General features: G+C 40.2%; 1 protein-coding gene and 1 pseudogene across 5 annotated transcripts in view; both read right to left on the reverse strand.

Annotated features, from left to right (window-relative positions):
* Positions 1–10,949, reverse strand: LOC135467428 (arylsulfatase J-like; annotated as a pseudogene).
* LOC135466531 (arylsulfatase I-like) overlaps positions 10,925–25,329 on the reverse strand; it is a 17,591-nt gene continuing 3,186 nt past the window's right edge. For 2 of the 5 annotated variants that reach the window (XM_064744067.1, XM_064744068.1), the window contains 11 exons: positions 25,127–25,230; positions 24,076–24,182; positions 23,071–23,135; positions 21,724–21,828; positions 21,088–21,151; positions 20,559–20,656; positions 18,212–18,351; positions 17,512–17,570; positions 16,368–16,479; positions 15,805–15,998; positions 13,483–15,416 (listed from right to left, as the gene is read on the reverse strand). In XM_064744067.1, coding sequence (XP_064600137.1) covers positions 15,244–15,416; positions 15,805–15,998; positions 16,368–16,479; positions 17,512–17,570; positions 18,212–18,351; positions 20,559–20,656; positions 21,088–21,151; positions 21,724–21,828; positions 23,071–23,135; positions 24,076–24,182; positions 25,127–25,230 — 1,221 coding nt within the window. In that variant the 3' untranslated portion in view covers positions 13,483–15,243. Of the gene's footprint in view, positions 10,950–13,482; positions 15,417–15,804; positions 15,999–16,367; positions 16,480–17,511; positions 17,571–18,211; positions 18,352–20,558; positions 20,657–21,087; positions 21,152–21,723; positions 21,829–23,070; positions 23,136–24,075; positions 24,183–25,126; positions 25,231–25,329 lie in introns of those variants that run through there. The other 3 variants (XR_010444131.1, XR_010444129.1, XR_010444130.1) reach the window with 3 other exon arrangements.

The raw sequence follows: 25,329 nt of genomic DNA on the forward strand, positions 1-25,329 counted from the left end.
CTAACACCAGCCTGGAGTCCATATCCCATCATGCAACTGAGGGCTCCCGTTTGGGTCTGTGGATGGATATGCCGCTGGCACCTGAGACTTTTGGAGATGACGCATCTTTACAATCATCTGCTCTAAAATAGCAGTTTCTGTGGCAGCCAAATCATCATGCTCTGTAGGATCCACTGAGGAAAGAAACATTCACATATATGAAAACCATACTCTAAAATATGCATTAAAATAATTAAACCACACAATATAAGAAATAGTTAGTCGATGAAATCTGATAATAACTATTCATAAAAAATCAAGCCAAACTGAAGTTCAAAGTTTAAATGCTTTACACATCACTGAACAGAGTCAAGTTTTTCTTTTTGAAACACTAATTTTCATCCAATTTAATAGTTAATATGTTTTTTCTCTATTTAGCATTGTGTTACAATGTTCCCGCATAGGAAGATTTGCCGTTGTTTGTGACCCCCTGAGATTCGGCGACGGGATTTAAAATAAGTATATAAAGCATGAAATTAATACGGATTGATGCAAAGAGAATTACACCTGAGTACGGCATTAAAAACCAATAAAACATGACAGTACCATTGTTGTAAGACTGAATCTCAGCTGCTAGAAACATGTAAATCGCACTGGACACGATTATGCACTAGCGCGTGACAGTTGTCGTAAAAAGTCAATTTACATGTTACCTTTCAAGTTAAACAGCTGGTACTGTCCGTTGGAGCTGTTGGTAGAGCCTTGAATTTCTGCCACAAAATCTTCCCACGTCATCGTATCTGGCTCATTCATACCATGCTTGTCCAAGACGGGAGGAGGGTACCAGCCTCCTCTGCCAGCGCCGCCCTTGATCAATTTATAGTCGCCAACCCTTCACCCAAATGACAAGTAGGACAGGTAATAAAAGACAGATCAGACAGCACAGTTCTTTCCTCACAATTGTGAATGTGTCAGGTAACATACTCATTTATACTTACATGGCTGTTGCTCTCTGAATATAAGACGTCAATATATATGAGGTAACAAATCTAATTATTCATCTTCATGACCCGTCAACCATTCTATCCCACTATTTTTGTGAAAGTGACCCCAGAACTCCACCATCTGTCAGTCACAATCTGTCAGTGCACGAATTGTGTAATTACCCCGTGTAACGTAATACAAATCTTCGTGTAATGTGATACAAATCCCTGTGTAATGTACAACCATCGGGTAAAGTAGTGACATTTACCGGGAAACCAAGAGTAATAAATCAAGTGTGGAATCAAATACAACTAATAAATCAAAAACACATTCACTGACATACATATAATGTACAGCCTTTGGGGCCAGAGGTTGCAAATTGTACTAGGACATGTAAACCTAGACTCGGCCTCAATTAAGGCTTTAAATTCCAGTTCGCTATACGTCAATTATAGGAGAGACTGCTATTAAATGGTAAACTTTTAAATGGTATAACAACATGTAGTTTGTAGATTGCTTTTACAAACCAATGTATACATTTGTTTAGTGGTAATTAAACTGGTTCTTCACCATTGCTTTAAGATTATCATTAGCTTTGGTGGATCTTTCAGATATAAGTACACGGCAATTTTTTAGTCTTTTTCATAAATGTCTTTCTGTGGGTACCTGATGGCTCCATTGTTGGCGATGTTGTCAAAGTTGTAGACGAACTCCTTCCTGGCCGACTGTGCCCCTTCACTGATCATGTCCCACTGGTTCACCCCGTCCTGGTCACCCTCTGTCAGGATTAAATCAGTCTCAGTTAACTTTACATAGTTCCATACAAGCACTGAACAGGCCAACACTGTTCATCTGTATAGATACCAAGTTATTTGAATTTTTAAAACATGCACCGTCTGCGAACTGAATGATATCAGTGTGTTGAAACGCAAGACCAAAAGCAGCCTAAACATTCATGCAACCAGCAGATATTCTTCATGTTACTGGTTTGTTAAAGACTGGTCGTCCGAAAGCACGCATCTCATAGCCTTAACACTGATAGCCATACCGTAAACTGGGGTTTATTCCCTCGATCTCACTGCACATGGGACCACTAGTTTAACATTTTGCGCATTTCGTTGTAGACATCTTGTCTTTCACCAATATGGTGCCCATGTCCGCACGTCACAAGAGGGAAAGTTCGTCACGAACTTGTCATAGATCAGAGATTTACCCCAGGTTATCCGGTTTCCTCCACACACAAAGAACTGACCATCATTGTGAAACATTCACTGGCATTAAGTAACCTTCAATCTGTCAAGGACGACTAAGCCCTATGATGGCAAATGATTTATTTATTTATTTATTTGATTGGTGTTTTACGCCGTATTCAAGAATATTTCACTTATATGACGGCGGCCAGCATTATGGTGGGAGGAAACCGGGCAGAGCCCTGGGGAAACCCACAACCCTCCGTAGGTTGCCGACAGACCTTCCCACTTAAGACCGGAGAGGACTTGAACTCACAGCGACCGCAATGGTGAGAGGCTCCTGGGTCATTACGCTGCGCTAGCGCGCTAACCGACTGAGCCACGGAGCACCCCCCCCCCTCCCCCTCCCCCTGGCAAATGAGATCTCATGTTAGCATTCCACTACGGCTGGCTCAGCCACAAACTTGTGTCAGGAGGTTTATCAGTTAGGCCTACATACTGATGCGGTCGTATCCTCTCAACTTCGTCGGGCTTTCCTCCCGAACAACCACTCACATGCAAAATATTCTCAAAGACGGTATCTAAAAAAATAAATAGATACATCCTCAACCACCCCGGAGAGGGGTTTTGACCGAGGACTACCGGTTTCAGGTCAAGAAAGTTCACATGAAATTGCTTGCCTTCCACTAGAGTGACAGTTTGTCAGTGACTGGCCATAGGTAGTGCTTTAAGTGAGTGAGTGCTTGGGGTTTAACGTCGTACTCAACAATTTTCCAGTCATATGACGACGAAGGAATCCTTAGGTTGCATGTACGTGAAATGTGCCTCCTTGTTGCAGGACGGATTTCCACCGCTCTTTTATTTAGTGCTGCATCACTGAGATGACTTACCGAAGGCAAGTAAGCCGCCCCGCCCGAGCCATTATACTGATACGGGTCAACCAGTCGTTGCACTATCCCCTTCATGCCGAACGCCAAGCGAGGAAGTTACAACTTCCTCTTTTAAAGTCTTAGGTGTGACTCGATCAAGGATTGATCCTGGATATACCGGTCCCGAAGCGGGCGCTCTACCAACTGTGCTATCCGGGCCGGTCCGGTAGTGCTTTAAGCCCGGCTGGCCGTTTTCCACCACCCATGAAACTGACCGATAATTCTCGACTACGGCGATATACCCTCTTGGAATAAATAAATATACAACACCTCTAACTCTACCTGGAGGATTCCCGGCTATGGTCTGTATCGTCGGGTTCCAGTCCACGATATGCATCAACCTACCAATAAATATTCATTCTTGGATACACACCAGAAGTAAACCGAAATAAAGGAAATCTTACAGTTCAAGTGACTTATAATTAGACTGTCATGTGTGAGTAAAAAGGTATCTAAAAGCTTAACGATACCATCTGGTCAATCCGTTAGCTTACCACAACATGTTATTGGTTTCATTATTCAAATGGAGTATTTTATCAATGTTAATAAAACCATCTGAAAGGTTTCAAAGATTATAATTAACATCTTCCTAGTACACGTGGTCAGTGCGATGTGAATAAGTTAAGTGCAACACACAATAAATGTTACACTTAATAGACACGACCTGCTGTTCATTCATAAAAAACTGTGATTTAAAGATAAATGGTTATTATGGTAAGCGTTTCCATATTTATCAGTTGTCTACACTTAATATATCACACGAAGTCATGTTTTCTGGACACGTTTCCATATTTATCAGTTGTCTACACTTAATATATCACACAAAGTCATGTTTTCTGGACTATTTTGTGTATACTGAAAATATTCACCACATTACCATGTAAACATTTTTATGTTTACCAATTCCGAAAAATAGTCTTTATGAATCAACACAAAGCCGCGTTTATTAAGTGTAACAGAAACTGTGTATATACATGTATATGAAACACTTATTTTAGTGCGTGTGATTACTTTTATTGTACAATACGTGGATACCATAAAATAACGGAGCAATTTTCATCTTTTTTAAGAAAATGTGTTCTGACATCTATTAAACGCAACACATAAAATACAGAATTGGAACAGTTTAATGAAACTTCACATTCTCCTACTGAAGGGAAGTGTTACCGTTGTGATAAGCTCATCTTTCCTCGGTGCGAAGAAAATGTTCAGAGATATCTTGAAGATCCACTCTTAAAACTAAAGTGTTACATTTAACACTGTAGAGATCACGAGGAGTGACTGCACTTATAAGAGTTATTTGACCACTTATATTATTACTTTTGTCTTTTTTTTTTAATGTTTTCATTAAAACACTCTTCAAAGTATCTTCACATTAAAGTTCCATGAAATGTGTTTGAACTTTTGCAGAGAAACCAACACTTGAAATAGAGTTAAAAATTTAACACCTTAATTTTAATGGAGATGGAATATGAACACCTCTGAAGAGTGTTGACACATCAAAAGACTTTATAAAACTGGATAACTCCTATAAGTGCCGTCACTCCTCGTGATCTTTACAGTGTTGAATGTAACACTTTAGATTTAAGAGTGTATAGTCTAACACATACCCATTGCTAACGTAACCTTTCTTTTTCAGATGAGTTTTGCTGTAGACAAAGGCAGGACTTCTGGTCCCTCCTTCCCATAACGTTCCTTTCTGACCTCGCAGAGGGTAGTTATTTCCACCTTGCGAAGGAAAGCCGCCATTCTGTCGAATCGGAAGAATTAGACTTAGCGCAGATTTGTCCTATGCTAAGGGTTTCACTCGCCTAGTGATTGGCGTGCAAGCGAAGCTTAATTACCTAGGAGCCTCTCAGCATTGCCATCGCTGTAGTCCAGCTCATGCTGGGGTTCACTCCGTTCGTAGTTAAGAAGGTCTGTCAGCAACCTGCGGATGTTCGTGGGTTTCCCCGGGTTTCCTCCCACCATGATGCTAGTGGAACATTTTTGCATGTGCCGTTAAACGTAAATAAAATAAATAAATAAATTACAAGGAGATTTAAAGCTGGCGAGACTTTGATCCGCTTACAGTTTACATCATTACAGTCCCAGATGCAATGTCTCTCACACAAAATTTTTACCATATCAATTTATGCATTTTTGTTTTCACTGAAAGCTCTAGGACTGAACATTCCCAGATGTTCTCTGGAGAGTAAGGCATTTAAGATATTCGACACTGTAAAAAAAAAAATGTCGATAGATACAAATTTGTCTTACATCGGTTGTGAATATAACCACAGCATTATTCAGAAATCCCTCTGTGTCCAAAGCCTTCATGATCCGACCAACTGCGTCATCCAAGGCCGTCACCATACCTTAAACAGAAAGAATAACTTCACTGCAATGAAGGGTGAAATATATCGATGAAAGGGTGATGGACGGAGACAGAAACAGTAGGAGTGGAAGAGTGATGACGTCGATTCAGATATGCATTTATCTGGATGAAAGCAGAGTGCTAACCTTGGTATTCATGTCCACAAAGTAAAGACCACAAAGCACTATGATCCCACGATCCGAAGCAATGAACACCCATTTTCAACGGCGGAATATTTAAGTCCATCTATCTCTGAAGCGATGTAAACATCAAGTTTCAACGACCGAATAATTGACGTATTGTGTACATTACGTCTGGTCAAACACATACAGAAGAAAATAGGTCACGATTATTCAATAATTTCAGGAAGTCGCAGACAAAATATATGCAGTGTTCCAGTACCACACTGGAACACTGCATTTAGGACAGCAGAAATGACACCCATCCAGATCACAATGAGGTGACACCATGTCGCCAAATATTTCTGTTATTCTCTAAATGAAGATTACATCGGTTAGAATATCCGTTAGCTTACCACAATACTTTCTCCGCTTTTTATTCTTGATGCCGAGATACATATCTTCATAATGTTTTGGAACCTTTAACAAAGCACCAAATCGTTAAACCACAGGTGTAACAACAAACAAAAATCATAAAGAGGACAAAAAATCATGAAATCACACCTGTAATAACACTTAATGGGATGAGTAAAAATTGAAAACAAAAATTAAAGTAGATATTCTCATATTTTCATCACTCACGTAAACTTTATTCCACATAAGGCATTTCTGATACTTTTTACCTCGACAGGACCGTGTACAGCTTGGAACGGAAGGTACAGAAACAGCGGAGATTGGGAGGTGTTGTGGGATGATATGATCTCCACGGCTCGTCGTTCAAATATGCTCTGGAAAAGTAGACGTTAGGCGAAGCATATATTAACGTAATCACTGATTCAAGAAGGGAAAGTACAAAAAGTCTTTCAAACAGACAGAACAGAAACGTTTTTAGTCTGCACACTACAGTTTCATCAGCTGAAGATCATAATAGAAGTCGAAGAAATTACTGGTTGGTCTACCGCAGAAAAGTAGGTGATGAACACAGCATACCGTGGAGTATTCCTCTCTGCTGACATTGTACACCTCCTCGTTGAAGCGAAAATCGTATCCTCCAGCTGAAAAACCAAAAATATCACTTAGCTTTACAAGAGAAAAAAAATAAAACTTTATGTTTTAAAAACACACGTATATATCTGCTTTATTTTATTCTTGTATGTCCTTTAAGATACTGTACCGGAGATTTTTAGCAAAACAGTGCAAATCCAAACGAAATTTTACTATTATTTTAGTATAGCCCAAATAATTACCGTTCACAAATTATCAACCTTGTCTGTGCATGTATTATGCATTAAAATCGGTAATAAAGTTCGTCAAACTTATGATGCGACCAACTTCTTTATAACTTTAAAATCCTCTTACCACTACACATGAAATAGGTAAGAGACTGATATTTTGAGAGGGTGGGCTTTTTTTTTAAATCTCCGGTATAGCCACTTTAAATCAAGGCCTTTCAGACATACCATATGATACATTTATAACACAAAGGTTGAATGTTTGTCACATAATGTCGATCAGTCATATGACGACCTTAAGCCGAGACATTAATAGTGCTACCTCACTGGAATGCTACGCCGACCAAAGCAGAGACGACACCCCACCTTGTAAGATTGACTGATATCACGGAACCTCTCACTGAGGGTCAGGCGAGGGTTGTATATAGATTGCCAACTGTAAATTCTTCCACTGTACGGATTGAACTCTTACCAGTCTAGCCCTACATGCTGGTCTTGATCTCCATATTAGAGAGCCGCACAAGTGACATGGTGAAATTTTTTTTTTATTTTTTTGGAGGAGAAAGTCGGGGCACCGAGTTTAAATGTCGGGGCCCCGAAATTACAAGTTGAAGCCTCGCGATTACAGGTCGGGTTGCGAGTTTTACAAGTCGGGGCCAGACATAATTGATCAATCATAAGGGTTACGTTATAATCTCATCTTTATATATGGGACTGCTGCCTGATCGTCAGTGTCATTATGCTTTTGCAAATTAACATCTGTCGCTTGCAAATTATACTCTCGGTCCCAAAATGTTCTTTCAGACGACCAGGAATGCCATCACGATTTATAGTATTAGTATAACCTCCAATAATCTGGGATTATGATCAATAAATAAACATTTAACCTAATAATACGATAAGATTAAAACTTATGACAGCTGTCTTCCGTCATGTATGTGACATAAAGTTAAGGCCTTTCATCCTCGCCTTGATCCAGCCTGGCTGGATCAAGTACATGTATTCGAATAGCATCTCACATATAGCTGTTGCAGTTGAGATTAACAGAACTCAACTCGGCTACATAAGGCGGGGCGGCACGCTGTATTTTGCATTTTATTCTTATTTGATACATATATATTTCTTTGGAATCTGTTTACTAATAAGCTGCCTCGTGGATATATAGGGAAATGCATCGCCCGCCCAAAACAAGTCGGTCTAAACGTTGTACTCTCTAATTCTTTTAGTCGGGCCTACGGTGCGTCACTGTTTCTGCGTAGACCTAGTCGTGCCCCGTCAGGCAGTACATGATACATTAGCTTCACAAGCACTGCAGCGTGGTTGCTGAGAATATGTGTTTTTAACAGATTGGAAGTGATCTGTGTGAGTGATCATGCCCACTGTAATCATTGTTCTTGATTTAAAATACAATAAATAAATAAAGTTATTTATCTCGTGGTAAGACCCTAATCAAAATATGTAGTTATCAGTGAGAGATGCTCTTTGTGACTGCCATATTGGCTGTTTAATGGCAAACGCCGTGTGATTGACCAGTTTACGTTGGGGCCTCGACTTCTAAACTAGGGGCCACGAGTTTTAAACTAGGGGGCCCAACTTTTAAAGTCCGACGTCAAAAAAAGATTTTCTCTTCCCGAAATTTTTTTTCAACATGTGATTTTTTTCATCTTCAAAAAAATTTTTTCACCATGTCACTTTTACGGCTGCGTACCATATAGAACACTATAGTTTAAAGTTTTGTGATCGTGGTGAACCTGATACACGTACCTATTCTATGAGTGGTAATAATCTTCGGTACCACTGTAGTAACCCAAGAAGCTGTCGAATCCCCGGTAAGTCGGTGTGTAGTTCCAGTTACAGAAGCCAAGGTGCCATCTGTGAAATAGAGCAAAAATTATCTGTTCACAAAACAAAAAACAACATATCGTCCCATTTACACACCACAGATTTTCCTCGAACGATTTTTAGTACTTCCTCTTTGACCAGCTACTTGTTAAAGTGCTTGCGAAGTCACAAACTTCCCAAATGTCCGCCCAAAGCACGGAAGAAATCCACTTTCGCTTGTTTGGTTGCCGACTGGAGATAATTATTGGGTTTCTCTGTAGTTGCATCCAGTGGTGTAACACCATGTTTAGTGTATTATTATTCCAAACATTTTGACTTTTCTGGTATATATGTGTTTTTCATGTCTGCATGGAAAAATTCATCTTCAGTGGGTAACATCGCAGAGTTTATTTGTGCATAACAACCTCTGATTTATTTTTTCGAGGTCATCGTTGTCAAGCATGTGAAGTTACCATTAAAAAGCTTAACTTATATACAGGCAATGTAGTAAATATGAAAAAAACACAACGATGCAATGATATGGTTGCTGGCAGACCTTCCCACGTCGGCCGGAGCGGAAGCCAGCAAGAGCTGGACTTGAACTCACAGCGACCGCATTTGGTGAGAGACTCCTGGGGTCATTGCGCTGTGCTAGCGCGCTAACCGACTGAGCCACAGAGGCCCCAGATAGAAACACATCTTTTAAATAACAGTATAAATTTAAGGCATGTTTTCATAACGATGTTAGAATGTACATCGAAAGGTTGCAAAGAAATAAATCAGAATTTATTATCCATATAGAATACCCATTATGGGCAAAATTATAAGGTTTAACAACATCAATATTCAGGAGCTATGCCAGGTGGGAAAATTGTGATACATGACCTCCTTCAGACTTACTTGCCGACTATGTGAGTGGAGTAGCCACGCTCTTTTAACTCCGAGGAAGAAGAGTGTACTTCGTCGGCAAAAAGTTTGGCTTGTGACCCATGGATTACTAAATGCTGATAGAGAAAAGATAACTCAATTTGTATCATTTTTTTTATTATAAAAATCAGGTCTCACAAGAATATTTTTCAGTGAGAGGAATATGAATGACATTTTATTAAATTTAGATTAGAAAACAGATGCTGCAATAACACGCTATTACCTGCAAACCCACGTGATACGGGTAAACCCCTGTCATAATAGCCACTCTTGACCTGAAATCATACATTACAACGTTGGTGAAGGTAGAAGAAATATCAAGAACTGGTCAACAGAATAAGTTGATTACGGATTTATGGTAATGGTAAATATGTTTAAACTTGTCACGCCCTAAATTGTGGAAAATGGCGACTTCTGAATGGCAACGTCTTGTTGATGCATCAACAACCAGTCAACAAAATAGGCTGATTACGGGTCTGTGCTAATGGTAAATATGTCTAAAGTTGTCACGCCCTAAATTGTGGAAAATGGCGACTTTTGAATGGCAACGTTTTGTTGATGCATCAACAACCGGTCAACAGAATAGGCTGATTACGGGTCTGTAGTAATGGTAAATGAAGCTGCATATATATGACTCCTTAATGATACGTGTTAGGTATACAAACAATGTGTTAGCTACACAATCAGAGTAGTTTTCACTCAGCGAGTATACATATCAACTGCACGAAGGATTAACATGTAGCTCTTTGAAGATATACAGACCTGTCTACAGACGGAAGCTGGAAAAACGATTGGTTGCGCAAACATATGAGACTGAACACATGTCTGTGGGATAAATAATAAGTAAATGGAAGTTGGGGATGTGGATGTACACAAAGGCTGCAACATAGAACTGGTTGAGGATACATACAGTGTACACAAAGATTGCACATAGAACTGGATATGTACAGTACACACAAAGATTGCACATAGAGCTGGTTGTGGGTACATATAGTGTACACAAAGTTTGCACATACAACTGGTTGAGGATACATACGGTGTACACAAAGACTGCATGGAAGTTGCGGATGTGGATGGTGGATATACTATGTTCTAGGTACACATTTGTCTGGCAAACGATATACAGTGTACACAAAGGCTGCACAAAGAACTGGTAGAGGATGAATTCAGTGTACGCAAAGTTTGCACATAAAACTGGTTGAGGATACATACAGTGTACACAAAGGCTGCATATAGAACTGGTTGAGGATACATATAGTGTACACAAAGATTGCACATGCAACTGGTTGAAGATACATACGGTGTACACAAAGGCTGCACATAGGACTGCTTAAGGATAACACCAGAATGGGCCAGTTGGGCAAGATTAGGGGTTATCATAGAGGGGTTGTTCCAGCTCACATCGTTCCATCCTGTATAGAAAATAAAACAGAACCAGTCGATGGCGTCCCACTCTCAAGCGTCTAATTGCATTTCCAAAAGTTATCAGCATTCGCTGATACGAAAACAAAACCGATACAAGCATCGTTATCACTCCAAGAAAGGAACGTAACAGATGTTTAGATACTTAATGTATCTGAAGATATAGAAACAGTACAACTTGGATGGTTATTTAATGACATGGCAGGCAATCTTGAAACAATTTAAAACCATTTCAGGTAATTATAGATTTGTTCCAACTTATGACCCCAGGCGTGCAACGGTGATAGCTAATATTGAATATTCATTAAATGATTTTGTTACTTCGATAAGAAAAATTCATTGAGTGTATGTTATTGCAAGTTTGTACATTCATCTGGTATGCCCCGAGTCAAAGCTTCTCGTTGACAATACCCGGTGAGGTGGTGGGTGCGGATCGGAACCCAATGTCATTTGAGAACGTACACCTGTTACTTCGATTTAGAAAAATTAATTTAATGTATACTATTGCAAGTTTGTACATTCATCTGGTACACCCAGCGTCAAGACCAGACCGCTGTGTGAACCGCGATCACCCCTAGCATCAAATATGGAAGGCTGTTAGGACAATCATTGTGCCTGCGTTTCATTGTAGAATAGCCCGACGAAGACCCGAGTACACAATGAAGATAACCATTGCTTCGTTCCATCGTGTCGTGGTTCCAGGTCATCAAGTCACGTGTAATCGTGCCATCGTTTTATCCCTTCGTACTATGGTATCATCTTTTCGTACAACCGCCGGACGGTGGTGCGAGGATATCCTTGACCGGCTTTAATGATTCAGCCTTTTGCAAGTATCTTGATCAGTTATGAATATTTATCGTTATAGATCTTGAACAGAATATAGATGAACCGTAATGATATCAATGTTCACATCTCCTAGTTGCCCCAGGTGTATTGCATGAAACACAATTTTATCATGTAAATCATGATTTTGAGCTTCTTAAAACTATGATATCAAAAAAGCTAAATTAATTTACAAGTAGGGCTTATTATTGTCGCCAACCACTCTTTTTCATATAACACATTGTTTTATTTTTTGTTCCATCTGGCAAAATGACTGTGGATCCAATAGATCGAAGGAAACGTTCTTTGAATATTTTGAAAATCAGTTTTACGATCGTATTTATACTTAATAAATGCTTACTTGTGTGGTGTTTTCTGCTCTGTAACAACATTTCACTCAGTTACCGGTGATACATGGAACACAAGACATTGCTGGCTAAAGGGCTGTATGTATTGATATCCACAACGATATAGGCATAGCGAAATTCCTTGATACGTATCATCGAGCCTTGACAAAACAAAGGATGGTCGAGTTCAAACCAAGCCTTCGTCAATAAATCTGTAGATTCAACCGACCTCACTGCTTGTGGGGCCTATTTATTTATTCGAATGGTGTTTTACGCCGTACTCAAGAATATTTCACTTGTACGACAGCAGTCAAAATTATGATTGGGAGGGGGGGGGGGGGGGGGGGCGAGCAGAGCCCCGTGAAAACCCACGACCATGCTCGGGTTGCTGGCAGACGTTATCACGCACGACCGGAGAGGTGTAACAATCTAAGTGAAACATTCTTGGGTGTGACGTTAAACAACTGCCAAAAATCTTTGAGCCATCAGAGCAAGGCGGAAATTCTTTGATGTAAACATTAAAAGTGCAAATATTTGTAAAATAAACAGTTTATCGGTTAATGTTCAACGATAAAACGATAATTTTACCATTCTGGCAATGAATCTGGTGTATCAGATTTTCATCATCCCGTGAATGACGTTTGTAAAGAAGGCTGTCTTCCAAACAGTGATAAATTTTGCCACAACAGGTAAACCTATTGTGGCTTCTAAGCTCAGTTTTCAATTGATAATCCTTACTGATCAGTTTGTGGATAAAAAAAATTATCCTTTTTTGCTTACATTGACGAAATGTGGTCATCGTTGTTAATGATATATCAGTTCTGTAACGTTGTTGATTGTTCGCGTCCTATGTCCTTTGGGTTAGAGAGCAGAACCATTACACCACCAATCAAACGCACCAATGCCTCCCCAATTTGCACTGGTCCCACTCAAAGGATGGCACACGTCGCATTTCACGCATTTTCAGTAATAAAAATGTGGACAGTACAAAGCAGAAGGACAAGAAAAGAGGAAAGTCAAGAAAAAAAATACTCCATGAAAAGTCTTACCCAAGTCATCAGCCACGATGAGTATAATATGAGGTGTCATAGAATGCTCTGAGCTCTGACATAGCACTGTTACAGCTGTTAGTATCGTCAGTCTCAGTGAAAACACCATCGCGTACGAGTTACTTGAAGTGCTATAAACTTGCAACAAACGACTGAATGATCGCACACTCACGAACAGCTGCGCATGCACGATACTACACAACACCAGGCCGTTGGATTGTATTATCTTCATATACAAACCGAATTAAAGATTATGATCTACCTCAATTTCTCAGTCCCATAAATCTATGTGGGCGTATAACTGACAGTATTTTGTTTTTAGCCGTGTATTGATTTTTTTAATAGAAAATTTTCATTATTTAGACTATATATCCATATATATTCATTATTTAGGATATATATGTCTTTACATTGGCAAACCGCCAGGTTAGGCTGGCTTATTAGTGCCATACAGATATAGCAATTTATCAAAACCTTGAAAAACAGGCGAGTGTTTAACAAAGTTAGTCAATCAGTTTTTCATAGAAAATTGCCCAGAATGTGCCAATGAAAACTGTGGACTACTTCCCATATAAAGCGAATCACTCCCAACGTCTTGTTTGTAAGACTTCTTTCATTTCTTTGCTGGTTTGTGTTGAACGTTGTTTTGAAAACTGGTCGAGCTATGTTAAACCTGCAAAGTCAATTATACATGGATGACGACTGGTACACGAATGTACGAATATAACCTTTTCGAAAGACTGTCCCAAGCGGTTGATATGCAACAAACCAGTGACATCTAATAATTTATTAACATCAATGCATTTTATTACCTACATGTACTTCTACTTATGTTAACTACTATGGGGACTTGTAATTTGTTACTATTAAAGCATTTACATAAAGTTAGAATAAAACCGTATCCGTCAAGAAGTATTTCACTGGTTACATTTGCCAACCATCACACTGTCGTCGATGCTCTGGTTTTATTCTCTGCGTTTTAACTCTATATATTAAAAGATTAGTTTGTTATTCTTATCGTGTTACACTGAAATCCTCCATGCAAATGGGTTACTAAGATATGGTTGAAATACAGCCAATATTCAGCTGAATCTCTGTCATTCATTGGTGGCAAAATGACTCCCTCAAATCGACATTTTTTCAAGTTGCGTTCAAGTTCTTTTGGAATCCGTTCGAGCTCATTCAGGGCGGATTAAAGTTCGTCTTCCATTGAGTGATCTACTCTAAGAATGTCAGCCTTTTATCAGAGTATGTGTGCCTTTCAGTATCACTGAAAATGTTACCTGTCAGAAAAATAAATAGATGCATGGTTAGAGGACTCGAAACCAACCTGAAAATGGCGTATCAACCTATATGCTGAGTGCCAGGTGATGAAGCACAAAGATTGTGCATTTTATAGGATTCGACTTAAGCCACCACCTGTCGCCTGATTACTGGGCCTACTGTCCTGAGACTTAAGCAGTGAACTGGTAATACTTTAGAATAAGTGAATGAATGAATCAATTACCGAATGAATGAGTGAATGAATGAACAAACTTTAGGTGATTAATATTTTAACCAGATATCGTCTTGAGAACATTCTAGAGCAGTTGTAAAGAAATAGGTTTGAAGAGCAAAAGGAAAACGTTTCTATATATTTCTCAAGGGATAATCGGGTGAAACCTAACCTCTTACCTAAGCGATTTATAGCAATACTCTCACTTAAACCAAACAGCTTACATTGATTATGTAACTGTCAACATGTTTAGTGCCTAACCTTCTGAAAAATCACATGAGAGTAAAAAGATAAAAAAAAATTTACAGAACACTTAATGAAAAATAAAGACATCTAAAAGTGGAAAGCATTTTATAATTATTTAAAAGTAAGTACGACAGGAGATATCAACTTTGATTACATTAACATTCGTCAATAGGGAAGTTTTTGAACTCCACTTGATAACAGTATAGTGGTTGTCAGTCCACAAATAAGCTTACATTTTCGCTTAATACGCATTCATAAAGCCGTATGTTTTAGTTCGCTGTTTTTGTGGGGTTTTTTTTGCGTTGGATTATTGTAACAAAACAGCTTAACACCACCCAGGGGTCCATATCCCTCCATGGAACAGAGGGTTCCCTTTGGGATCCGGGGGAGGGAAAACCGCCGGCACTTGAGACTTCTGTAGATCCTTCATCTTTACAATCATCCGCTTTAAAATAGCAGTTTCTGTAGGAGCCAAATCAACATGTTCTGTAGGATCCTCTGTAAATGAAACCAACCAGGTAAGTAGCATAAATACACAGAAGAACACAGTCTAGCATGATCACACTGGCTTCAAGTTGTACATTATATGTTACATTACTAGTTCTACGTCTGCAGTGGCATATGTGAATATGAGGGTTAGCCTGAAGACCGTCATAGTTACCTATGATAAAGCATGAAAGTTGTCGGTGCTGGAATTTTAGCCAATCAGATTTCGCCGTGCGGAAACAGACTGGAGGGTTTTTTTGTTATTTTTTCTTGTAGACGTTGACTTTGAGAATGCGGTATTTTGAGTTGGTGTACACAGAATTTTACATGTACATGCACAATTAATTTTCATCCGAATTGCTTGCATGTAAATATTAGGCTTGTGGCAAGATCAGTTTACCTTTCACATTAAACAACTGGTACTGTGTGCTGGAGATGTTGATCCTGGCCATAATCTCGTCAGCAAAAACCTCCGTAAGCTCCTCCCATGACCGGAAATCCGGATTATCCATCCACTTCCAGTCCGAAACAGTTGGTGGCGGATACCAGCCTCCTCTTCCGGCATTCCCCATGATCAACTTATAGTCACCAACCCTTCGCACAACAACACAACCATGAATATTATTTAACCAAGATGTGCCATTTTCATTTTTCTTCCCATTATTTACATGGTCCTGTTTTGCCTGTATACACGCAACAGTATTTGCATATTTACGACCTGTTCTCCATATACACTTGAAATCATAAATGCAGCGTTATCTTTAATGCTTTTTTTTAACAATCGATTTAGATTTCACAACTATTCAGTGACTTTACTATTCCAGTATGCATTTACATCAGATAAATTGGATAGTACTGACTAAAAAACTTTCAAACCAGCCACTGTGGATTTTTTTAATATTTGGACTAACATGTATAGATCATGTACCGTAACTTCTACACACATAATGATCTGTTGGGTACCTGATGGCTCCGTTGTTGGCGATGTTGTCAAAGTTGTAGACGAACTCCTTCCTGGCCGACTCTGTCCCTTCACTGATCATGTCCCACTGGTTCACCCCGTCTTGTCCATCCTCTGTCAAGATGCAATTAGATAATTAATATTTATTTTCTCATTTCGTCTATTACGCATTTCTGTGAGTATATATTTGGAAAGATTGTTGGAAACCACTGGAATTTCTGACAACCCTACTGATACCATATATGCACACCTAGTCGATCGAGCGAAAGACAAAACTTGAACAAATGTTAGTGATCTGAAAATGAGGCAAGTTTGACTCCTATACCGGTACCAGACATTTGCATACACCAGACACTGGCATACGAGAAGCACTTATAGAGATGTATACAGGGGAACCTACATACGAGGCATTTGCGCGCGCCAGACAACTGCATACAAGCAGCATCTGCAGACATGCACACACACCAGACATCGGCATACGAGAAGCAGTCACAGAGATGTATACAGGGGAAACCTACAGACATATGCATACAAGAAGCACTTACAGAGATGTATACAGGGGAAACCCATAGACAGCTGCATACAAGAAGCACTTACAGAGATGTATACAGGGGAAACCTACAGACATATGCATACAAAAAACATCTGCTTACACCACACATCTGCACAGAGGAAGCACTTACAAACATATATATGGGAGAACCCTACATACAGGAGACAGCAAGGGACATCAGCATTTAAAAAAGTGTATAGTGGATACATCTACGCACAAGAGGCACCTACACACAGGAAACATTCGCATTTAACCGAAATCTCTTTCGGAATAAGGGAACTCTTTGCATCTGTAAAGACTTAAAGCTTGGGACGTTTCTTGCATAATATTTTCTTTTAGGTTTTAGATTAAAACTCTACGTCCGAGAAACGCCACAGGAAACAAACAGCTTCTGCCTCTATCATAGACTAGAACTGCATTTATTAATATACAAATATTCCTTTATAAAACAGAAAATTAGCCGACGTTCTTATTGCTTGTTAGAGCAAGGTGTGTGAGGCACTAAGCCATATTTCTGTTTCATGAACTTCAGTGGCATTTTCTCATGATCAATTACAAAATCGCAGCGATATTAAAGGTCTTATTAACGGAACCTGGTGGACTCCCGGCTATGGCTTGTATGGTTGGGTTCCAGTCCACGATATGCATCAACCTGGAATAATGGAAATCTTAGGTTAATGTTTAATTACATTGTCACGCGTGATATTATTGCAAAATCAAGATGTCGATAAAAACAACTTAAAATAGAGATTTAAATTTATAAATGATAAACTTATATCAAGAATCGACTTTCAGCAAGAATGTTATGTTGAACAAAAAGTTCATGCCCGATGTAATCTATATTTTCTTCATAGAGAAATTCACAATTAGTATTTATTTATTAGTGATAAAACATGCTGTCAAAGATGTATTTGGCGTCCATTTAATGCCGTACTCAAGAATATTTGCTTTACCAATGGCGGTCAGCTTTGGTCATCATTAGTCATTGGTCGATCTGGTACGTCGAGAGTGGCGCTTCAAGTGAATGAGCCAGCAGCGTCCAGATTCACATTTAGAATGAAATAAGCCTCTACAGTTTGAGGCCGAAGGAATGTTTTCGAATGTTTTCAAGATACTCTATGACTTAATTTCAATGACATTTCACTAATATCGTTTTGATTAACATTTCATTTGATATTAAAATTTCATTACAATCGTGTGAAACGCGTGACACTCCCAACATTCATTCATTCATTCATATGTGATTAGTCTTTCCCACATCCATGCAACTAGAAACAATCTGTCCATACTTACCCATTGTTAACGTAACCTGTCTTTTTCAGGAGAGTTTTACTATAGACAAAGGCCGGGCCCCTAGTTCCTCCTTCCCACAAGGTAGCCTTTTGGCCCCGGAGCGGGTAGTTGTTTCCACCTTCCATGGGAAGTCCTCCGTTCTGTTAATAACAAAATACCAAGCCTCAATTCTATCACATATGTAATTGTTATTTATTATTTATTTATCTATTTGATTGGTGTTTTACGCCGCACTCAAGAATATTTCACTTATACGACGGCGGCCAGCATTATGGTGGGTGGAAATCGGGCACAGCCCGGGGGAAACCCACGCCCATCCGCAGGTTGCCGGCAGACCTACCCACGTACGGCCGGAGAGAAAGCCAGCATGAGCTGGACTTGAACTCACAGCGACCGCATTGGTGAGAGACTCCTGAGTCATTACGCTGCGCTAGCGCGCTAACCAACTGAGCCACGGAGGCCCCCACATATGTAATTGAATGACCCATACTATTAGTTACATGGTTTACTAGGACAAGAAAATATGAGGATTATTGACACCGTATATTTGCGCAGCCATCACCGAGTAACCATGTAACGAATTTATCCTGCAAGGGCCCATCAATTCGGTGCAGAGGATCGATGTATATGTGAATCGCTTCAGCGAAGTGACCGTCGTTGGAACTCAACGAAAGGAGATAATCTACTAATCAGACACATTTGACGTCGGCTGCAAGATTCGTGAATATATCTGTACGGCCATTTTATCCGATGCAGGATAATGCTTTTTCTCCGTCCAACCATCAAAAAATCACGCCACAAAATTGGACAGAATGGTGTGTAGGGATAATCCCCAGAAGCCTACATATAAACTGACGACCAAAAGAAACTTTACAAAGGGTTCAAATCAATTTATTTTGCCGAAGCAAAAAACAAGATGACTGAAGTTTGATATATTTGAAACGACCAATGACTTTAGATATTGAAAGTCTTGAGTAAGAACGGACAAAGCAACCCTCAAATCATTTTCCAAGTGGACAAACACAGCAGGGGTAGAAAAAGTAGCCATTCCATCTTGGTTAACAACGGGCAGAGTATACAAAAAAAAATGATTATTTTTTAAATCAGTCAATATCAAAATCAATCAATATCGCATGTGACCACCCCTTGCTTCAATGCATGCAAAAACTCTCCGACGAATAGAAAAAGTCAGCCGCCTGATGGGATGACGTGTTGCCATTCATGTCGGAGAGCGAACGCCAGTTCTTGTCGGTTGGCCGCCAGGTGTGGCCGTTGTCTTACTCGACGACCCATGATATCCCAAAGGTGTTCTATGGGGGACATATCTGGGGAACGTGCACGCCACGGCAACACGTTGACATCGTTGGCGTCCAGGAAGTTCTGCACAACTCGAGCTGTATGGGGTCTGGCGTTGTCATGCTGGCACAGGACACCACATGGCTGCTGTTGAAGGAATGGCAGGAAAACAGGGCGTAGAATTCATCCACCTAACGTTGAGCTGTTAGGTTCCCGTAGATGATGACCAGTGGTGTCCGTTCCTCTCCACAAACCTCACGCACACCATCCTGGTGTGGTACCACCTCGGTACCACCTCCTGGACTCATGATGCGCACGTTCGTTCGCCTCTCCGATGGTAAATCACGTCGCTGCCAACGGCGTACAATTCGAGCCCATGGCAACCTCTGGCGACGATGTTCGGCTGTCAACAACTGCCCTCTGAATGGTCGATAGGCCCTAATTCAGTGAGCGATGGTCTCCTGGACACGGTCTGCCGACTGACCGGGTGACATAAGGCATTCATTGACGATGACGTCACTGTCAAGAAGCGGTTTCTCAGGTGTAAGGTGGGCAGGTACCGTCTTTTCTGGGCGTAGTTACCCTAGGCCTGCCTGTTCTTGGCCTGTCCGATGTCTGCCCTGTCTTTCTGTAACGTTGCATCACGTTTGACATAGTTACAGGAGAGCAGCCGAAGGTCCATGCAATGTAGGCATGGGTGGCTCCCATGGATACCATACCCAGGGCCGTCTGGCGTTGTTCTGTCAATCGAGGCATAACTTTGGTGGTTTTTTAGTCAGTGTGCAAGTCCAGCCCACTGTGTGTAACGTTTTTATACACGTGGTACATGTGCAGTTGCGGCCATCCATGGGTCACGTGATTTTTCAACTTTCTTCGTTGTCTGAAAACAAATTCGTGTGGCGTATATGACGCTTGTCGCACATGAGAATATACTTCGTACAATGTTTTCCTGCAATAATTTTGGTATTAATCTGTTGAAACGGCTGGTTAAATTTAACTCACGGGGTTGTAAAGTTTCTTTTGGTCGTCAGTTTAGACGAATCTGACTTACATCGGTTGTGAATATAACCACAGCATTGTCCAGAAATCCCTCTGTGTCCAAAGCCTTCATGATCCGACCAACAGCGTCATCCAAGGCCGTCACCATACCTTAAACAGGTGTGAAGAGCAGCTAAGAATTACGTGTTTAAGAGGATTGGCCTCACGACTTAAAGGATGAAAGGGTCTGGTCTATATTTGTGAGGAGGGATAATCAGGGCCTGAACTGTAATAGTGCAAAACAATGCTGTATGAAAGAAATATTTGTTTTTGTTTATCCTAAAACTGTTATAATATTATTTCCGTCGTATCACATACCGTAGTATCGGTTTTATTATCATAGCATTCAAAGTGCTCATATCCTATTTGCAGTGCTGTCTCACTGAAGTAGGATGCCAATGAACTCAAACATAACACCAAACATGCCACCCATCCTAATAAAAGTTATTAATTAATCATTAAAACAGAGAAACAAAGGGTAAACTTTTAAATTCAGCGCCCCAATCATTAGGCAGTTAAAAAAATACTGGAATATGACTTACCGCAATACTTTCTCCGCTCTTTGTTCACTACGTTCGGATACATATCCTCATAGTGTTTTGGAACCTTCAATAGTATTGAAACAGTAACAACATTTATGGCAACAATGAATTATTTATTTATTTATTTATTTATTTATTTGATTGGTGTTCTCAAGAATATATTCACCTGTACAACGACGGCCAGCATTATGATGGGCGAATACCCCCGGGGAAAACCTGGGTGAAACGCACGACCATAGGCAGGCTGCTGAGAGATCGTCCCACGCAAAGCATGAGCTGGATTTGAACTCACACCAACCGCACTGGAGAAAGGTTTCTCGGGTATTGCGATGCGCTAGCATGCTAAGCTCTCGGCTAAGGAAGAACAAAATTGCTTACTGGTAAGGATGGCAAAACACAACAAAAATGAATGAGGGGATATATGCAACCTTATCAAATGTCACCCGAAATAAAATTAAATGTCAGGAACCTTTTATGCCAATGTCTTGCTTTCAACAAACATGGCAAATATGGTTATTTTAATTACTGTGTATGTATTGATGCATTTGTTATTGCGCCACGCACTAAAAACAACACGCCATATTGTGATAGAGATTAAGCTATAGACTTGAATTCTCACGACTAATTAGGTCTCACCTCGACAGGACTGTGCACAGCTTGGAACGGGAGGTACAGGAACAATGGAGATTGAGAGGCATTGTGGGAAGATATGATCTCCACGGCTCGTCTTTCAAATGTGTTCTGGAACACAGTACAAGTGTTATGCAGTGAGGCTGGAGCGCAAACTGTAATAAATCACACTACCCTTGTTCTTACATTAACCAAAAAATATACTCTTAAGTAACCAGTATTCGAACAAGCGGTAATTTTTTTCATTACAGGCGATTACAGCAATTGAATAAATCCTACCGGTGATTATAAAATACAGGTTAATTAAAAGCGCAAGATTCCTGAGAAATTGCGAATTACGTGAACTGCATATGCTAGAACTGTATATACTATTCTACAGCTTCACTGTCACTCAACAACCAGTAGCAAATACATGTGAAGAAGTAAAGAACCAATTGGGAATGTCGGCTTCGCCAGTTATATGTAGCGTCATGAACAAGAACTGATACCATGCCTGCTATAAGATCGTCATGCACAGTAGGCCTACATGTCACGAACCAGAGCTGATATCGTCACTAATAGATAGTTGTCCACCCACAATTTACGCCACCTCACCAAGCAGAACTGATGGTGTGAATGGCAGTTCTCTAGATACATGTACACATGTCTGGTGAGTTCTCCAGATACAATTTACGTCACCAACCAGAGCTGATACCGTGAATGGCAGTTTTCCAGATACACGTACACGTGTCTGTTGAGTTCTCCAGATACAATTTACCTCAGCAACCGGAGCTGCTACAGTGACTGGGGAGATTCCTGGTTACAGACTGACCAACCAGTTTGACTTCATTATGTGACTGACAAGTTTGCAAAATCTTTATTAACTCGACAAATTCTATTCCAGGCGAAAGAATAAAGCATGTCTAAAAGACCACAAATAGTTGTTCACATCGTGTCCTTGACGTAGTGCAAAGCTAAGCCTAATGTCGGGTGTGCTCACGTTACGCGCAGACGTCCAGAACGGGGACGATCCCTGAAGTCCTGAAAATTTCTCTGACGTCAGAAATGTGCTGCAGTCGTGTTCCGTCTGAATGCATACAGCTTGCTACTTGCTGCTTGAGTCAGATGTTCTAACGAGACAAACAACTAAATTAAACGTTTGCCATTTTGTCCATACTCTTCTCTTAAGACATGATTTTTATGTCACTGCGTATCCTTAGCTTAATGCGGAATGTTCTTTTATACTCTTATTCATTTGTTATTTTTAAATGTGAGGAAATGTCAATGCACAGCTACCGAGTATAGTATTTACGGTTGAGAGTAGATACTGTGTCTGGTGTCACGAAGCAAAACTCTTCCTTCGTATACACGTACCGTGGAATATTCGCCTTTGGTGTTCTTGTATACTTCTTTGTTGAACCGAAAATCGTACCCTAAAGCTGGAAAGCAAATAATAGACTAACAATACATGTTAGTTCTTAAATGTTAAATGGCCGTACAGTTTCGGAACCAAGAAATTTTCAGAACACAGCCACGTTACTAATCCTTAAACAACAGTGTTATATTTTGTCCAATTCATTTTAATAAGGCGTATTAATTGAACACTATATATATATTTATTTATTTGATTGGTATTTTACGCCGTACTCAGGAATATTATATAATATTTATACGAATGCGGCCAGCATTACGGGGGGGAGGAAACCGGGCACTGCCCACGACCATCCGCAGGTTGCTGGAAGACCTTCCCACTTACGACCGGAGAGGAAGCCAGCATGAGCTGGACTTGAACTCACAGCGACCGCATAGGGGAGAGGCTCCTGGGTCACTACGCTGCGCTAGCGCGCTAACCGACTGAGCCACGGAGGCCCCCTACTCTATATAAGATGGTAACAAAACTGACGCGATGTACACAACTCCAATGATATGCCCTTGTATAGCTATAGTACAGTAGTGCTAAATGCCTAAGACATACATATATGTATAAGTGTTCTGTAGCACACAGCCAACAGACTGTTATGAGTAAGTTCAATAGTTATTTTCATATCAATTAATTAAGGACTCTCGTTGGCTCGGTCATCTAAAGTGATGCGCTGGATCAATGCTGAGTAGCAGAAACTCGTCTGGTCTCGTTGGTTCTGCTTCGGTCGTCTATCAAGATGTTTATCAGTTAAGCTACCTGGCGAAAGGCAGGTTTTCACCGAGTCGTGGTTTTCACCGAGTCGTGGTTTTCACCGAGTCGTGGCTTTCACTATGCAGGCTCTGTCAGTTTTCCGCAATCCATATATGTGATTGCCGTGTTATAATTTCACAGGCGCAAAAGTCCAATAAATAAACAAATAAATAAATAAATAAATAAATATCAAATGACATGTGTACCTATTTTGTGCGTGTAGTAATCCTCAGCACCCTGATAGTAGCCCAAAAAGCTGTCAAATCCTCGGTAAGTTGGCGTGTAGCTCCAGTTACAGAAACCAAGGTGCCATCTGTGAAACAATAAACATGGTAGTCTGACATTACGAAAGCACATCATACCTAATCAAATTAAAAAGGGCTTAAATGGTCCTGGGAATAGTTGGAACAAAACCCTAACTCAAGAATATTTTACTTATACAACGGCGACTAGTAGAAATCGGGTAGAGTCTGGGAGAAACCTCAGACGAAACACTCCACCACCCAAAGATTGAAGGCTGACCTTTCCACGTATGATGGAGGAGGAAGCCAGCGTTGGCGAGAAGCTCCTGGGTCATTGCGCAACGCTGGCACGCCCCCATCACCGTTCTAATTTTATTCTCTAAGGTGCAGTCATTTATATTGACCACGAAGACATGGACATAACTTATGCTATCAGGGCTGTCAGGTTTTTGAAGTGGTCAGCTGGAATACGAGTTTAGAAGTGATTGTGAATTTCAACTTACCGGTACCAAAAACTGAGCACTGTTGCACCATATTTGACTATGTTTTATGTCACAAATGGTTTTGTTAAGCAACTTAAGACTTAAGTCAAAAACTGCAAATGCTTAAAAGGCCAAACTCCGAAAGGGAAAGAATTCAAACAGTGGTTGGTATACTTTGTTCTGCAGAGAAAAAAATCAGTCTAGAAAATTTCACCAACCTAGAGTAAAACATTTTAACTGTAGCTGTGTTAAAATTTTTGACTCATGCCATATACATATACGAGCCCCGGTTTGTTTTACCCATAGCAGAAATGGCTCTGCGGAACTGGCCCTGCTTTCATATATATGTATGACCCGGACAGTGCTTAATTCCAGTACGACTTTTGGACGTCTGAACTTAGTAATACATTTTCTAAATAATATAGCCATACTTTATAATGATCTAGCATGCCTTTGGGGCAATTCACATACAGGGTGCCAAAGGCCAAGCTTTAACTGTACTCATGCATCATACATTGGTAAATCACACTCACTTGCCGACCATGTGACTGGTATAACCGCGCTTTTTCAACCTCTGAGGAAGAAGAGTGTATTTGGACGGTAGAAAATTGGGTTGCGATCCCATGATTACATTGTGCTGAAAAAAAATCAAAACATTCCTTTTGATAAAAAAACAAGAATGATTTTTACACTTTAGTTTAGAGGAAATTGAAACCTTATCCGAATGTGGTTAGCA

Source organism: Liolophura sinensis, chromosome 6 (assembly GCF_032854445.1).
Source record: "Liolophura sinensis isolate JHLJ2023 chromosome 6, CUHK_Ljap_v2, whole genome shotgun sequence".
Lineage (NCBI taxonomy): Eukaryota > Metazoa > Mollusca > Polyplacophora > Chitonida > Chitonidae > Liolophura > Liolophura sinensis.